Source organism: Littorina saxatilis, linkage group LG2 (genome assembly GCF_037325665.1).
Source record: "Littorina saxatilis isolate snail1 linkage group LG2, US_GU_Lsax_2.0, whole genome shotgun sequence".
NCBI lineage: Eukaryota > Metazoa > Mollusca > Gastropoda > Littorinimorpha > Littorinidae > Littorina > Littorina saxatilis.
In genome coordinates this window covers 1,347,963-1,365,905 of record NC_090246.1, presented here as the reverse complement: position 1 = coordinate 1,365,905, position 17,943 = coordinate 1,347,963, and the positions used below count along the sequence as shown (strand labels likewise).

General features: G+C 42.4%; 1 protein-coding gene across 1 annotated transcript in view; it reads right to left on the bottom strand.

Annotated features, from left to right (window-relative positions):
* Positions 1 to 5,709, bottom strand: part of LOC138957572 (uncharacterized) — a 7,292-nt gene extending 1,583 nt beyond the window's left edge. The window contains exons 1-5 of the mRNA XM_070328669.1: positions 5,575 to 5,709; positions 4,106 to 4,465; positions 1,352 to 1,497; positions 503 to 827; positions 1 to 2 (exon numbers count right to left, since the gene is read on the bottom strand). The exon at positions 1 to 2 is cut by the window's left edge and continues 1,583 nt beyond it. Coding sequence (XP_070184770.1) covers positions 1 to 2; positions 503 to 827; positions 1,352 to 1,497; positions 4,106 to 4,465; positions 5,575 to 5,617 — 876 coding nt within the window. The 5' untranslated portion in view covers positions 5,618 to 5,709. The remainder of the gene's footprint in view (positions 3 to 502; positions 828 to 1,351; positions 1,498 to 4,105; positions 4,466 to 5,574) is intronic.
* Between the last annotated feature and the right edge of the window lie 12,234 nt (positions 5,710 to 17,943).

Here is a 17,943-nt window from a genome sequence, read left to right as displayed (position 1 = left end):
ATCTGAAATTAAAATAAGGTCATTAGCTTATTCACTGATTTTTTCTAATAATAAAAATCGATTTTTTTGAACATGATCGGCAAACCTCGACCCCCATGCATTCCCCACTAAAAAATGCAAGTCTCTCGGGTATCCCAATGTGAATATTGGGTAATCTCTATTTATGCGCATGACTTTCAACCACTTCTGTTCAGGATCTTAAAATCTGTGAGTGTTTTGCGGCAATTGACAATTTGGAATACTGGGGTGGTGTGCACAAAAAAGTGCTCAACCTGGTGGGACATTGAGATCCGTTTGTGATTTCAAGCAATCCGACCGAGTTGGGCACTTTCTCGTACGTACATCCCCCGGTTGTCGAGAGCGGCAGAAGATATTTATGACATTATGGTAGCCCCGGGCACATCACTAGCTGCCAAGGTCACCCACAAAAGTAAATTAATATCAGTAAGTTCATACTGTTGAATTTTGTCAACGATGTACTACTCGCAAACAAAGTACTTACCCAACCGAGCGTTGATCGCTGACGTTTCGTTCTCCATTTGTGACTCCAAAGCTGATATCTTGCCCCCTGTGATCGCCGCATCTTCGTCCATTTGTGCTTGCATGGCGACCTGATGGGCTTCCAGCAGCGTGAACCTGGCAAATGTCTCGTCAACGTCGACAGTGACGTCGTCCCTGAGGTCAGAGTCCTGAGGGAGACACTTCGCTGCCGGGGAGAAGGAAGGGAGACTACACGAGTAGTTGCCTCCCTTGGTCGGATTCGGTAAGAGCAAGTGAAAATTGCTGTTCTCAAAGCTGGAGCTGGCCAGCTGCTCACCGTCTGGAGTCTGAAAGAAAATATCAATAGGTCATTTAGATGTACAGAATTTCAAATAAAGACGCTTTCAACGATTTCAAAAGCTGCAGTAAGTCTGTCAGCCCCGGTGTCTCGGTGTCATGTACACGGCTATCCTTATTTGCATAAAACGGATTCTGTTTTTGCAATTTCGATTCAAACCAAACATTTTATTTACAAATTGATTGATTTTGTTCAGCTTTCAAGCTAACATGCAGTCAAATAGTCTGGTCCGGGTCAAAGGATGTTTGACCAACCATTTAATCGAAAATGCGGTTGCCGAAAAATAATTGAAAACTGTCTGGGGATGTCATCTGGAAGAATTCACATGTAAAGCTTCAGGAGTTCATGTATCTGTCCAGAAGGTAACTGTAAGTCACTCTACACAGACGCACGCGTTCGCACACACACACACGCGCAAACACACACCCACACACACACACACACACACACACACACACACACACACACACACACACACACACACACACACACGCTTACACAACCCGGTCAGACCTTCCAGATGACGTCAACAGGCGGGTGACCTCGATCAGAGAACTGTCCACACGTCAGCTGCACGCGCCAAAGGTTTGTGGTGACGTCACGCACTGCTTTCCTGTCTTGGTGAACTTCCATTTGTCCACTCTGGGTCTTTGGCATGTCTACGAGGCATAAAACATACTGCGAAGAATTAATCTAATATTTTCATTGCAGCAGGACTGAGGTGCACAAAACGAAGCTGGATGTCACCACGGGCTGGGATTGGTTGAAACTGAGAGTTGATGTGATTTCAACCAATGAGACCCCGTTGATTGTTGCCACCGAGATGGTTGGCACCCACTTTGGCTTCGTGCAGTCCAGAAGGACGGGTACATATTGTGCAAAATCAAAGATTGTCGACTTTCAAGAATAGTTTCGATCCACCGATGGATCTAAGGATGATCTATGCGCATTACCTTTCTCCAAACAGATAGATTGGTGTTTGCTTTTTCGCGTAGTTTGCCTTGCAAAATACTTGAAGAGGAAGATAAAACTTAATGATGCAGGATGATATACAAGAAAACAGAATGTGCGAAACAGTGCGTGTGATCATACGGGTGGGGGTAGGGTGGTGGGGGGTGGTGGAGGGAATTGCCCAGGGTGGAGACCGATTTACTGATCCATCCCAATTTGAATCACTTGCAACGGCAAAGAGTCAGCCCGGGGCAAGAAAGAAAAAGTTCAGGAACGAACTACACGCTGCCAAGCCGGGTGACACTGGAATACGCCGCGTGACCGCATGACGTCAAACGCATCAGCTGTTCGCAGTGAGTATCTCCAGAAAATCGCCTCTAACTTCTTCCAAATAACATATCATAACATTGCTGTTGTCTTCACTTTAGCATAAGGTGTTATAGTATCCTGGAATCGATTCATTTTGTTCCTCGGACGCATGTGTGGACGTAGATATAAGATTATTCACAGTTCTCAAGCGTATTCTGTTTAAATCTAGGTTTTCCACGATTCTCATGGAAAATCAAGCTCACGAACTAAGCTGCAGACAATCGGAGAACGTTCGATGGTCATTTATTGATAGTTCAGTCACTTGTTGAGACGTATGGTGCTGTAGTTTGATTACACTGCATGAATTTCTGAAGTCACCCAAGTTTTTGTCGGGTGTGCGCCGGATCCTTTTTTATTTTTTCATGGGTGTGTGCCGCGTCACCGATCGGGTGAGCGCCGCGTCAAGTACTTCAAAATAATACAGTTGGGTCTCTCTGTGTCTGTCGGTCTGTGTGTGGCAGTTTGATGCGAAAAACAGCTCTCCACAGAAATATGACTTAGCTGGATGTTTTTTGTCACTTTTATGCAAGATCAAGAGAACATAACACACCAGTTGTGTGTTTTCCTGTAATTGTGGACAGATTCAACTCAAAACTCTCTCTCTCTCTCTCTCTCTCTCTCTCTCTCTCTCTCTCTCTCTCTCTCTCTCTCTCTCTCTCTCTCTCTCTGTTCATTCTATAAATCCCCAAAAGATAACATCTTTTTCTTTCTTATTTCAGCATATCTGGTCATGGATTTTCGCTGTGCTCACTGTTTCCAGGATTTTAAGTCTGTAATTAATCATTGCGTTGCAACACATCCAAACAACCAACTGCAGTACCGCTGTGTTTCATTAAACCACAAGACAGGAAAAAAGTCCTTTATTCGAAAACAGTTTTCTGTAGTGCCAAGTGAGAATGAACGCAATCAGAAGATCAATGTATCTGGTGAGATTCCGTCTGTTTTGGAATGACTTGTTGCATTTTTCGCAAAGGTGAGGCTTGACACCGCTGTGAGCACTGATGTGACTGTGAAAGTCAGATCTATTCATAAACGTTTTGGCACAATGTTGGCAGGAGTACCTTGGCCCTTGCGCAAAATCATGTTTCATGCGTCTGTGTTCTTTAAGACTGGACATTCGTGAAAAGATTTTTCCACAATCTTGGCAAAGTTCCCGAACTCGGGTTTTCTTTGCCGGCGTTGACGTCATGGCTGGGAGGCCTATAGCCTCACTTAGATCTTGAAGTGGTTGCGTTTGAACAGTTTCTTCAGTACTTACATCCAAGAAGCTATCAAGGGTGACAGCGGACAATTCCATCTGTAATGAAATGGAAAAGACACATACACGGATCAGTCCATGTACTTCCTGAGTTCAGCTTGTATCAAAAAGTACGCAATACCACCATTAAACGATAAACAGTATGGCCAAGTAGAAACGAAAGTTGTTGACGCGGCGCACACCCATGGCAAAGCTAAAAGTGATCGGGCAGACACCCGGCGAGTGACGCGGCGTACACCCGTGAAATCTTTCGGTGACCAAATGAATTCACGAACTGTGATCAAAGTATACCAACTTGAATAACAAAAAGTGACGTGCGTATCACGAAATGGCCTTTAATTACTCTCCAGGTATCTGCAGCTTTGTCCGTGAGGTTATTTTTCCATACGAACTGAGGAATGCCTAAATTTACACTGAATATGCTTGAAAAGTGTACATAATCTTACTTCGAGGGCCACGCATATGTCGGAGGAACAAAATGAATCGATTCCAGGATACTATAGCACCTTATGCTAAAGTGAAGACAACAGCAATGTTATGATATGTTATTTGGAAGAAGTTAGAGGCGATTTTCTGGAGATACTCACTGCGAACAGCTGATGCATTTGACGTCATGCGGTGACGCGGCGTATTGCAGTGTCACCCGGCTTGGCAGCGTGAACTATGAATATGTAGAAGTAGAAACATACCATTGATCACGACAGTAGCAGACCGGCGATACTCCGACACGGTGTTGGTAACGTCCACTATCTTGACCAACACCGTGTAGTTGCCGGACTCCAGAATGGTGGCGCAGCTCAGCTCCAGCGCCCCAGTCCCACCATGACTCACCCGGCCAGAAAAATCCGCCGTGGGCACAAAGTTCTTCTTGTTGTAGTTGGCCACGACGCGCACGTCACCGTTTTCAGCCTGGTGCTTCCACTCGATCTCCTTGACGCGTTCTCCCTGCGACAGGTTGAAGTACCAGTGGAGCTTCACTGGATCCCCGGAACAGATATCCAGCTGCGCGCCGTCGTCGGTCGTTTTGACCCATTGGAAGCCTCTGCACGCTGCAAGTAAAGTGATCATGTTATGCCTACAATCAGTTTTATAACTGCACTATTTTTCCATGGGATCCCGAAACAAACTTCAGAATTTAATTTATGACAATGGACTGGCAATCGTTCTGTCCAGAGACTTTGAACAGTTTCTGAGGCAAGTTGAGGTGTTAGCGTGTTTAGGTATAATCAGCCTTGCAGAATAACCGAGGTCTTTTACGTGCTATCAACTGAGCTAGCCCTCCTGAATAGGAAAGACCTCGGGTTGAAATAAAGAGGGAAACACAGGAATAATGGCAAGAACAAAAACAATTGTACAAGAACAAGAATCCAATTAGTCACATTAAAGCATAACACACTCGTTGGGAATTGTCCTGCTATTTCCTCTGATAACGGAAGCCATTTAGGAGTGCAAGACAAAGGTAAACGCCATCTGACAAGGAATAACCAACAATACCCCTAAAATGAAACTTTGCTTGGTGTGGTGGGTAGGAATGATTTTAAATATTGTAATTCATTTTGATAATGATCCCTCCTGGGAAAATAACAGCGAGAGGGTTAGAGATAGAGGGGGGGTAAAGAGAGAGAGAGAGAGAGAGTTAGAGAAATATAGGGTTGGAGAGAAAGGGAGAGAGAAAGCGAGGAGGTTAGGGGGGAGGGAGAGAGGTAGAGGGTTAGAGAGAGAGAGAGATACAGATAGAGAAAGAGAGAGAGAGAGGGGGGGGGGGAGAGAGAGAGGGGGGAGAGAGAGAGAGGGGTTAGAGAAAGAGAGGATTAAAGAGAAAGGGAGAGAGAGAGAGGTAGAGAGAGAGAGGGTTTGAGAAATAGATAGAGAGACACAGAGAGAGAGAGAGAGAGAGACAGGGTTAGAGAAAGAGAGGGTTGGAGAGAAAGGGAGAGAGAGACAGGAGGTTAGGGAGAGAGGGAGAGAGATAGAGGGTTAGAGAGAGAGAGAGAGAGAAAGGGAGAGAGAGAGAGATGGAGAGAGAGAGAGAGAGAGAGAGAAAGGGAGAGAGAGAGAAAGGGAGAGAGAGAGAGATGGAGAGAGAGAGAGAAAGAGAGAGAGAGAGAGAGTCAGACAGAGAGAGACAGACAGAGACAGAGACAGAGATCTTACTAACCTCCCAGTAAAAGTAGAAGTGCTCCAAACTGAATCAAAGCCATTTCTTCCTCAGATGAATAAAACGACAGAAGACAAGTAATGGCTACGTTTTCCTTATGTTAAGCTTCTTGGAGCAGCTACGCGTTGCACTCAGTTTTTCGCTAAAAGCCATGATGCAAGACGTTTTAAAAGCACAATACAGAGGGGTGGTAGTGGTGATGGGGGTTGGGTGGAGCTGGAGGGTGAGGGGAACCAGGAAGAAACGTCCAGGGTTATGGAAAAAGTCAAGAAACATCCTGGAAGTTAGTTGCTTAATGTTAAAGCTGCAGTCACACAATTAAGTTATTTTTACCAGTTATGCTTTACAGTTTGGGCCATGTTTTGTTAAGGAAAATTCAAAATAAAGATCAGATTATTACTTTAAAAATTTGCCGTACTAATAACTTATCTTTAGTCCTAAAGGGAGGATCGTTGGAGTAAAATGCTAGCGGTCATTTTTACATTTAGTCAAGTTTTGACTAAATGTTTTAACATAGAGGGGGGAATCGAGACGAGGGTCGTGGTGTATGTGTGTGTGTGTGTGTGTGTGTGTGTGTGTGTGTGCGTGTGTGTATGTGTATGTGTGTTGTGTGTGTGTGTGTGTAGAGCGATTCAGACTAAACTACTGGACCGATCTTTATGAAATTTTTCATGAGAGTTCCTGGGTATGATATCCTCAGACGTTTTTCATTTTTTCGATAAATGTCTTTGATGACGTCATATCCGGCATTTTGTAAAAGTTGAGGCGGCACTGTCACACCCACATTTTTCAATAAAATTGATTGAAATTTTGGCCAAGCAAGCAATCTTCGACGAAGGCCGGACTTTGGTACTGCATTTCAGCTTGGAGGCTTAACAATTAATTAATGACTTTGTTTTTTTATAAAACGATTCAAAAATACGTTTATCGTATTCTTCATCATTTTCTGATTCAAAAAAACATATAAATATGTTATATTTGGATTAAAATTAAGCTCTGAAAATTAAAAATATAAAAATTATGATTAAAATTAAATTTCCAAAATTGACTTAAAAACAATTGCATCTCATTCCTTGTCGGTTCCTGATTCCAAAAACATATAGATATGATATGTTTGGATTAAAAACAAGTTCAGAAAGTTAAAAAGAATAGAGATATAGAAAAGCGTGCTATCCTGCTCAGCGCAACCGCTACCGCGCTTTTCTGGATTGTTAATTTCACTGCCTTTGCCACGAGCGGTGGACAGACGAAGCTACGAGTGTACGGTCTTGCGGAAAAAATGCAATGTGTTCAGTTTCATTCTGTGAGTTCGACTGAGCTTGACTAAATGTTGTATTTTCGCCTTACGCGACTTGTTGTTTTGTGTCGTTGATGTTTGTTTGGTGTTATCTTGTTACTCCCTATGTGCCATTTAACGTGATTTTGATACGCTTAGATGTTTTCCTGTTAGCCTTCTTTCAAAAAGCACTGGTGCGAAGCAGACCATGTACTTAAAGGCAAGGGCGGTGTCAGTTTTACCTAAATTTACTTTTGAGAAAATAATCACATTTCAAGGTGAGCTGTAAAAGAAACCGAGACAACAACCTTCGTAGTTTAAGAAATAGATCCTTTTAAGCATATTGCTTCTTTGCTTGATTCGTTGAGGTACCTTGACATCCTATCAGTAGACTATACTTGAGCGGTATATGTACCTCTTTCAGCAACATGTTCTTTATACACCAACCAAGTACATGTACTTCATTGCATCAGGTTTAAACATTCAACATTAAATTGGTCCGTTTGTTTTGGTATGTGGGCCTGAAGTTCTTCTTTCTGTTCTACCGTGTGTCTTCTGCTTGTTTCTGTGTTGTTTCGTTTTCTATATCCATGAAGAAGACCCATGAAAACGTCGCAAATGGTAGGTTTCGTCGTCTTCGTTCACACAATCATGAGTGCAGTATTTCTGGCTCTCACGCGCACTCACCATTGTTATGGGGGCCAGGAGGCCCCCATTTATACGGTTAGTTTCGAGGGTGACCATGGGCAGCGCCATTTTGTTGTGAAATACGTCATCAGTTTGTGTACACAGGAAGTTGTGACATCCGTCACCCTTTGGGAGGGGTGAAGGCAACATTGTTCATCAGTAGAAAGTTGTGAAATCCGTCACCCTATGGGAGGGGTGAAGGCAAAATTGGTCATCACTGAGTTTGTGTAACACAGGAAGTTGTGAAATACGTCACCCTATGGGAGGGGTGAAGGCAAAATTGTTCAACAAAAACGAAGGTATCATCATAGGTCTAAATGTGCAGGGTCAACCGCAACAAACTCAAACCATTCATACTACACTGCATCTGAGTGACTTATATACCAACATTTTATTTCTTATTTTCAGCACAGGTATAGGAAAAATCATGAACCAAAATGTTATTTATTTTCTAATTTAACATTTGTTTTACAAATGTGACCATGGTCTTTCAAACATACAGTGACATTAAACATTGTTATGTTAAAAAACAATAAAAAAATAAACTTTTGTGCACAAATCAGAAAATACATTGTACATTTTACCTACAGGCCAAACAGTGTCTGTGGCAAAGGACCCAGCAAGTTGCACTTATCTATATTTTTAGATCAGTGGCAAGTTGTCAAGAACAGGCGCTTGCATTTGGATGTGTCCACTGATAGTAGGTTTGGTTGTGATCAATCAGAATAATGTGGGAATAAAAATGTATGACAGTTTGGTATGATGACATGTAATTCACATATGCTGAAATGTAATATTATACATGATATAATATTATTATGGCTGTTGCCATGACCATGAACCCCAAGAAAGGTTTAATGTTATGTAAATCAAAATACCAAAATCAAGCACCTATTAATCTGGTCTACGGCGCGGGAAGATTGAGGCCTTCGTAAACGTTCAACGTTGGCCAATAATGATTTTAACAATGTTGTGTCGTTTTGTATTATGTTTTATTTTGTTGATCAATTGATAAATATGTCTTCCCAACATATCACAAATCAAACAGAAATAAAGTCTTAGAGAACTACAATAATTATTGTTGCCGTCAAAACCTTGCAAGGCCTCAACCGTTCTCACGAGATCAGTTACATTTTTTTCTCTCTCTCTCTCTGTCTGTATGTATGTCTTTGTCTGTGTCTCCCTCTGAGTCTCTCCGCTTCTGTCTTTCTATGTCTGTCTCTGTCTATGTGTGTGTGTGTGTGTCTCTCTCTCTCTCTCGATCTGCGGGATCCATCCTCTGCCCAGCCGTCGTGATGCAACATATGTGAAGTTCTGTGCCTGCCCCGGCGAGTGTGAAAATGTGCTGTGAAGTGTGTGTAGTACTATAGTGTGCTGCGTGTGTGTATTCATGGCGTCCTCCGTAGGCACGGAGCTATCAGCCAAGCTCATCCCAACCCTGTGCCCCAATCAGAAAAGATTTTTCTGCGGAGAGCATGAAATCGTATTGTGGCGAAGCGCTCTCCTTCTGCGCTATTCTTCCTTTCAAGGAGGGAGTTTTTCATTTAAATCCCAAGATTTCGACAAAGACAATACAGTTATTGAATCAGTCATTGTGCCATCTTTTGAAACACCCAACGTCACTCCACCAGAACTGGCAAAAACCGTGTTGCGGTTCAAAGTACAGAACAAGAAATTCCTAACAATCACGCTGTACTTCACAGTGACACCTGCCGGCACGCTGCTGTGTCAGGGCCGTGGGTGCGCGATGTGGAGTGCTGAGTGCGACCTTGTGGAGAAGCTGTCAGCAAAATACAATGACAACAACGATCATGTAGAGCTTACAGAGTCATTGTGTAACTTGCCCCTCTCATTCCGCTCAACCATGGAAGACAAGTGCCCCATAACTTCTACCCCTCCTCCCGTTGCCTCCCCCAAACCCACAGACACCGCTCCTCCTTTCTTTGTCTCAGACACCCTCACCCTCACCCTCATCCCCTCGCATCAAGACACCGCTGCAACCACCACAGGCCACGCAACGCCGCGCAGCACTCTGTCTAAGAGGTCTGTACTCACGCCCCGAAGCCGAACGCGACACGATGCACGCAGCTCAAGGGGCAGGCCTGCCAACAATGCTCTACCTGCAGTGTGGCGTCGTCTATCTCAGGTAGAGGATGAGATTTCCGCCATCCACTGCATCCTCCAAGACACTGTAAATGCCACAAAACAGCTGTCGGATGGTAAAGCGGAAATAAGTCAAATCGAAGACGCTAAGATGCAAGTAAAAAACACTCTGATGAGAAACTTTTCAGAGAAATTCGAGAAACAGGCAGAAGAACTGTCAGTCCTAAAAAACAAAGTGACCTGTCTCGAAAAAGAAAATGTTAGCATAAAATGCCAGTTGCAGGAAGCGCGCCGTGAGGTTAAATCAAAGAAAAGCTACTCTCAAGCAGTTCAAACTGTAACTGCTGCCAATGGCAATGCCACCCGGACCACACTTCCCCCTTGCCAACTCTCTGCAACAGAGAACTGTGTGCAACAAAGCCCTCGCTATGTCGGGAGCGCTATTCCTCCCTCCCCTCCTCTCATGTATGCTGTCCCCACCACTAACTCCTTTGCCGCCCTATCCGACGACAACTCCCCCAGCGAGTCCACACTCTCCCAGTCCCAGTCGGTCCACCCACTTAAGGAAAACCCTGATGAATGTGTGGACAGACAGAAACCAACATCACCCCAAGAAACATTGTCCACTCTTTCGGTTGCCGGCCAGTCAACCATGCTCTTGATCGGCGATTCTGTCATCGAGCATGTCGACCCACAACGACTGGCACCAAAGGGTGAGATTCTGCAAAAAGTATGCGTGTCTGGTATGACAGTGTATGACCTGTGCAAATGGCTGCACGGCAATGCCACATCTCCTCAAGCAGCAGTGAATCGTGTGACTGTTCATGTTGGCGTCAACAGTTGCAAGATGGGACCTGTGTCGGAGAAAGAGTGGGCCGACATAATTGGACTGTGCCGCAAAGCCTTTCCTAATGCCAGAGTCTGTCTCAGCTCCATCCTGCCAGCAAAAGGTCGACACACTTTCAACAACTCCATCCTTCCCTCAAATAGAAACCTGGAAGCTGCCTGCCGACGTCTTGATGCTGTCTTTGTAGACAACTCCAGCAGCTTCACTGCGAGCAGTGGTGCACCGAGATTGGCGCTCTACAGCGATCATATTCACCCCAGCGCAAAGGGCACTGCCAAACTGGCTATTAACATCAAATATGCCGACACATCCAACTTGAAAGAGGTCCGCCGTTCCAGCGATGACGCTCATCAAGCAAAGAACCATGACAAGGACAACCGCGACCTTTCTCGTCGCAAGCAGCCTCCACACAGACACTCTAATGAGGACACGGGTGCACGCTCCATCCCAAACCACCATTCCCACTCCTACCCTCCACCACCTCCACCCCCGCCGTCCTCCCACCACTACCCTTCACTTATTCCCACCCGTACCCCTGTTAACCTGCCCCCTCCATTTACCTACCCGACCACCCAGTCTACACGAGAGTCTGTCGGTCAACTGGCGCATGCAGTGACCACGCCAACGCAACCAATTTGGCAATACGCAAGCAGCGCAATTGCGCCGCCCATTCGCCCCTGTCCGCAAATTCGCCCTACCAGTCATCAGCAGTTTGCGGTCCCTCCCCCCGGACACCCACCTGTCTACAGCCAGTCTGCTGACCGTGTCCAACTGCCGCACCTGTCGTCACAGCTCAGTGCAAATGCAGTTCAGCTGCTGAATTTAATTTCAACTCAGCTGATGTGTTAAAAGCTTAAAACTGAAGGCTGTGTAAGTTAGGTGACCTTCGGACTGGTCGGAATATTTCAGTTTGTTTAACAGTATTGAGCGTTGTATTTGCTCCGTGCATAGTCACAAACAGCATCAAATGCAGCAACTGTGTGTGTGTGTGTGTGTGTGTGTGTGTGTGTGTGTGTGTGTGTGTGTGTGTCTGTGCGTGAGTGCATGTGTATGTGTATGTGTGTGTGTGTGTGAGCGCGATCGCCGGGTCGCCTTGGACAAACATTATTTGGTTTAATTTTCTTGTAGTGTTATACAACCTAGAGCTTGTGTTACGCTTGAAACCTTACGATCAAGTTCGAAGCGATTTTGCACCTTGTGCAGTGACTATACCTGTGTTTCTAGTTGTGCCTTGCGTTGTACTCGGACTGCCTGTCTGTGTGACGTGACGTGGACACTGAGGAAAGAGTGTTTCCTTCCCTTCGGTTCTAGCACTTCTCCATATCGTCTGATCGACCCGTCGTAGCACATTGTTTAGAACTCTATTGTGTAATTCGTAGACGACAAGGACTTTGCCTTTTCTAGCAAATCTTGAACTTTCACTCTACAACGTCCAGTGTGTGCGGATTGTGTCTGCTTCTGCGTGTACTCTTAACATTTATAAGCATGTCGGCACTAGCTCCAGCCGCAGGACTGAATATCGGACACTTAAACATTTATCATCTCTTGAACAAAATTCCTGATCTCTGCGTGTTATTAAATCAACATTCTCCCATAACCCATTTGTTTGGGATTTCAGAGACTAGGCTGGACTCACGCATCTGTGATGATATGTTGCGGATACCTCACTATTCTGTTATCCGACGCGACAGTATGGAAGTACAACATACTGGTCTTGCTGTTTATGTCCATGATTCCATTGCAAAGTTTGTTAAGCGCAGGGCTGATCTGGAAGTGAAAAGTATTGAATGCCTTTGGCTTGAAATTTCTTATAAGAATTCGAATTCTTTTCTCCTCGGTTTTGTATATAGAAATCCCGCATCCAATTCAGCTTGGTCTGACGATTTTATTGATTTGATGGATAACATCAAATGTAATAATCGCAATGTTTTGTTACTTGGTGATTTTAACATAGACTTGCATAAAACCCAGACAGCCTGGCGCTCAGTTACATCTCTCTTTGGATTCCATCAACTTGTGAACACCTCAACCAGATTGACTGATACAACATCAACGTTGATTGACCACATTTACACTAATAATACCTCCATGGTGTCAAACGTGAAAACTGTACCTTCAAGCATCAGTGACCATTGTTCAGTATTTTGTTCTTGGTCGTTCAAGTTACCTAAGCCGGTGCACAAGGGCCATACAACTATTGAATATAGAAGCTTTAAAACGTTTGATGAAACTAAATTCTTCTTTGATCTCAGTTTAGCACCATTTTCCTCTGTGTTTAATCATGTTGTTGCTGACGAAGCGTTGGGCGCCCTTTTAGATATATTTTATCCTATAGTGGATAAGCATGCCCCACTACGTCACCACAGAGTGAAATATCCATCTCTTCCCCCATGGTTGACGGAACAGATTATAGAAGCCATGTCCCTGCGTGATTTTTACAAAGCAAACAACATGAAGTCTGATTTTAAGAAACAAAGGAATAAAGTGACAGAATTAACACGTCAAGCAAAAGCAAATTACTTTAATACATTAATCGAGGACAAGAAAGATATTGCAACTGTTTGGCGTGCTGTTAATAACATATTAGGTAAATCTAAACAGAACTCAAATCGGTCTGCCACAACCATCTCCCCTGAAGATTTTAATAACCATTTTTTGTCCCTTGCCAATAGGCTAAATGAATCTGCAAAATGCGACAGTCCTGATTCTGACCTTGAAGTCTCTCTCACAAAATTACATGATTTTTGCAATGACAAATGTAAACCGGACGATTTTTTTACTATTCCAGACATGGCAGTGCATGAGGTAGGTAAGGCGCTAGAAGGCCTTGAGAATAAAAAGTCCATGGGTCCTGACAAGATTCCTCCTTACTTGGCCAAATTAGCTCTACCATATATTGTGGAGCCACTCACCTATGCGTATAATCTCTGCATAAAGCAAAATACTGTACCTAGTTTACTAAAAAGAGCAAAAGTAATTCCACTCCATAAAGGCGGAAATTTATCCGACCCAAATAATTTTAGACCCATTTCCTTATTACCCATTTTATCCAAACCATTGGAAAAACATATACACAAACATTTGCTCGCGTACATAGAAAGCAGAAACCTTTTCCATCAATTTCAATCTGGTTTTCGAACAAATCACTCTTGTCACAGCGCCCTTACCACGCTATGCGACACCTGGTTGTCTGCAACAAACCGATCTGAAATCAGTGGTGCTGTGTTTCTCGACTTTAAAAAAGCGTTTGATCTTGTTGATCATTCAATTTTACTGAAGAAATTACAGTTGTATCTCAGAAACAGTTCAGTGTGTAACTTTTTTGCTTCCTATTTACAGGACAGGTCTCAATATACTGCCCTAAACTGTAAAATATCTACTGAGGAGACTGTGAAATGCGGGGTGCCTCAAGGGTCAGTGCTTGGGCCGATCTTGTTCTGTCTGTATATCAATGATCTGCCACTGCACATTTCTGACAGTAATGTAAGAAGTGATTTTTTTGCTGACGATTCTTCTCTTCACTCAAGTGGAAAGTCTGTTACAGTAATAGAGTCCTCCCTTCAAACAGCTTTAAACGATGTAAATAACTGGTGTAGTGCTAATGCTATGCTTGTCCATCCAATAAAAACTAAAAGTATGGTAATTGCAACCAGACAAAAACATCAGATTTCTCCACTCAAACTAAATCTTACTATTGGTACGCAATCAATTGAACAAGTTCAACAGCATCGCGTTTTAGGGGTAATTCTTGATTGTGAATTCAAGTGGCAGGCACAAATACAGCATATTTGCAAGAAAGTAGCCAAGAACGTTTTCCTCCTATCCAAGTTAAAGCAATATACCGACAGAAGGACTCTGGAAATGTTCCACCATGCTCATGTAATGCCTCACATTAATTATGTTTCGACGCTCTGGGATGGCAGCAGTGATGTCCACTTGAAAAAGTTAGACTCTCTCTATCGTCGCTCGGCCAAACTCATCGTAAAGGATAATGCCTCAACAGATATGAAATTAAAAATGCTTAACTTTCTTCCACTGGAAAAGCATCTCAAGTTAAACAAAGCCATTTTCATGCATAAATTGTATCACGGTAAAGTGCCGATTTACATTACATCATTATTTAATAAAGCTACCCACAGATATGGGTCGGTCAACTTGATCCCACCAATTCCACGAATTGACCTGTATAAGACCAGTCTTGCTTTTTCGGGTACTTCAGTTTGGAATTCACTTCCATCATCCTTTAAGCACCTAAAGTCATTAAAAAGTTTTAAAAAATGTGTAAAAAACCACTTAATGTCTGAGTAGTTTAACGCCTTTTGACTTACCAAACTTAGTATTACGTCAAAAATATGCTGTGCATTGTATATTCTGAACATATTTTTGTTACTCTATTGCTACATGTTCGATTGCCACCAGCTTGTATTTATAATTACCTGCATAGTATGCATTTGATTTTATGAATAACCACATAATGTATGCTCTTCATGCCTCATCTTTATCATCATCATCATCATTATCATCATCATTATCGTCATCATCATCATCATCGTCATCTTTATTATCACGTTTTCCGACCTCCTTGTGTTGGTTAACTTTTTAACTTTTTAATTTTTAATTTTTTTAAATTTTTTTTTAATTTTTTTTTTAATTTTAATTATATAATTGTGGGTCTATGCGTCCCAAGGACAGATTGTAAGAAAAGGTGTAGCCTTAAATCTAAATCCTTGTAAAATAAAGTTCAATTCAATTCAATTCTCTCTCTCTCTCTCTCTCTCTCTCTCTCTCTCGCTCTCGCTTTCTCTCTCTCTCATCTGACTTGGCACACAGGTCAAAGCAGAGGTTAACTTGAGTGCACGTGTACCTAGCAGGAGGGGGGGGTGATTTCTTGAATTAGCTGAGGGCGGTGAACATGTGTCGTTGTTTGCCGTTGTCATGAGAACAGTTACTTTTGTTTTGTTTCTTTTTTTCCTCTAAATGTTTGCATTTTCACAACAGGCTTTTCTGTTTCATCTCTCATACATGGTGTCAATTGGAAAAAAAACCCGGAACAAAACAGAAGTAACTTATCTCGTGAGAACGGTAGTGCACTAGGTTTGGGAAAAACACGACAGTACCTTATCTCTTTCAACCCGTATGGGGCCCTTCAACATGTGACAGACTGACAAATGCACCGAACCCATTTGGTTCTTCGAGAGAATTTTTCCGTGAAAACCTTTTCAGTGCCTCAGGGTCAGCTCAGGGTCAGTGTCATAAGAGCCTACATGTATGGCCGGACGAAGCCATGTTAACGGAAGGGATATAAGACCGTTTTCAGCGGATTTTCACACTGCTAAAACCTGACTTTCTTGCAGTTGCTTTGTCTGCAATGCCTTAGAACTCTACAAATAGTTAAGTTTTTCGCGTTTGTGTTGTAATTTGCAAGCAAACATCGTACATAGTAAAGTTAATCGACTTTGCTACAATTTGTAAAAACTAGGGCATTACCTGATACCAAATTTTTTTTATATAAATCCCATGCTGTTTTCAAATACAGCGTTTTGCTATTCACTTCAATATAATAGTAAATAACAATCAAGAAATAACGAAGTCTTTTAACCACAATTTCCCAGATATTTACACTTTTCATTTTGTTTCAATTCACACCACAAAACATACACTTCGCCTTTTGCTATTCAGTCTCAAGTCTAAATAATAATAGTATAAATCATAACTAATTTTCTTCACACCATCATAGACATAATGTTGCCTCACATGTTCTTTGTACAATCGTTGGTAAATATTGCATTACTGCACTTGTCTTCTTTTTTTTAACAATGTCTTTCCAAAAACAAAACTCAAAGACCACACAAGCTATTGCAACCTACTCCTATCTCTCGTCTCTCTTCCTGGGTACAATGGTACCTAAGACGTATATTCAAATGCTTACATTTCCATGCTACCCACATTGTCAAAATACCAATAATTATTCAAAACAAATGTTAACTACTACCTAACTTCATTTCAGACCCACACCCATTATTATACACACATTTCACATTTAAACCATTAGTCGGCCCCCTGTCGATATTTATCGACTAAGTTCCTTGTTCTTCTGCATTCAACATTCAACATGGTGACTGCTCATTTAAATGCTTCAAACTGCGTAACGCAATATGCGCCATTGGATTTGACTTATCAACTTCAGGTGAAGTCCTTGAGAGAGTGGGCGTAGCATAAACAGAAAACTCAAAAATATCATCTCTAATAAATTGGCTAATTCGCGAAGGTGCGTGTGGATGCGATACGTTTTTTAAGATACGGACACGTCCACATGTTGAAAAGCACGTACGCAAAATAGACAGACAGACAAACAAAGTGTGATACAGACAGGCAGCAGTCTGTCACACACACACACACACACACACACACACACACACACACACACACACACACACACACACATACACACACACAATTCGCACATTTCTTTTTAACTTTTATTGTAAAAATTGAGCACAATACTTATTCATTACAAAGCAAACAAGCCGACAGACCGACACTAATGTAGCGGGCTGCACAGAAGGACAGATACACAGACACTCTGGTAAACACTTAGTCAAGCAGACAGGCTCACTGTCATAACAGCTACAGATCTAACACTTATAATAATAACAACGATTCAAAATGCGGCCATCTTTTTGTAACGCTTCATTCCACCAAGTTTCACAATACGCAGAATACAAAATTAGTTTCAGTTGTAAATGTACATTGCAGCATATTATTTTGGAATGATATTAGGTCCAACTCAGTTCTAAATGATGCCGACATTACAGAATAAGACTCTCTCAGTCCACCCGCCTCCACGCCCTCTTTCTCTTTCTTTGCGCTCTCCCACGTGCGTGCGCGCACGCGCGCGTGTGGGTGTGTGTGTGTGTGTGTGTGTGTGTGTGTGTGTGTAGAGCGATTCAGACTAAACTACTGGACCGATCTTTATGACATTTGACATGAGAGTTCCTGGGTATGATATCCCCGGACGTTTTTTTTATTTTTTCGATAAATGTCTTTGATGACGTCATATCCGGCATTTTGTAAAAGTTGAGGCGGCACTGTCACACCCTCATTTTTCAATAAAATTGATTGAAAGTTTGGCCAAGCAATCTTCGACAAAGGCCGGACTTTGGTATTGCATTTCAGCTTGGAGGCTTAAAAATTAATTAATGACTTTGGTCATTAAAAATCTGAAAATTGTAATTAAAATTACGTTCATCTTATTCTTGATCATTTTCTGATTCCAAAAACATATACATATGTTATATTCGGATTAAAAACAAGCTCTGAAAATTAAAAATATAAAAATTATGATTAAAATAAAATTTCCGAAATCGATTTAAAAACAATTTCATCTTATTCCTTGTCGGTTCCTGATTCCAAAAACATATAGATATGATATGTTTGGATTAAAAACACGTTCAGA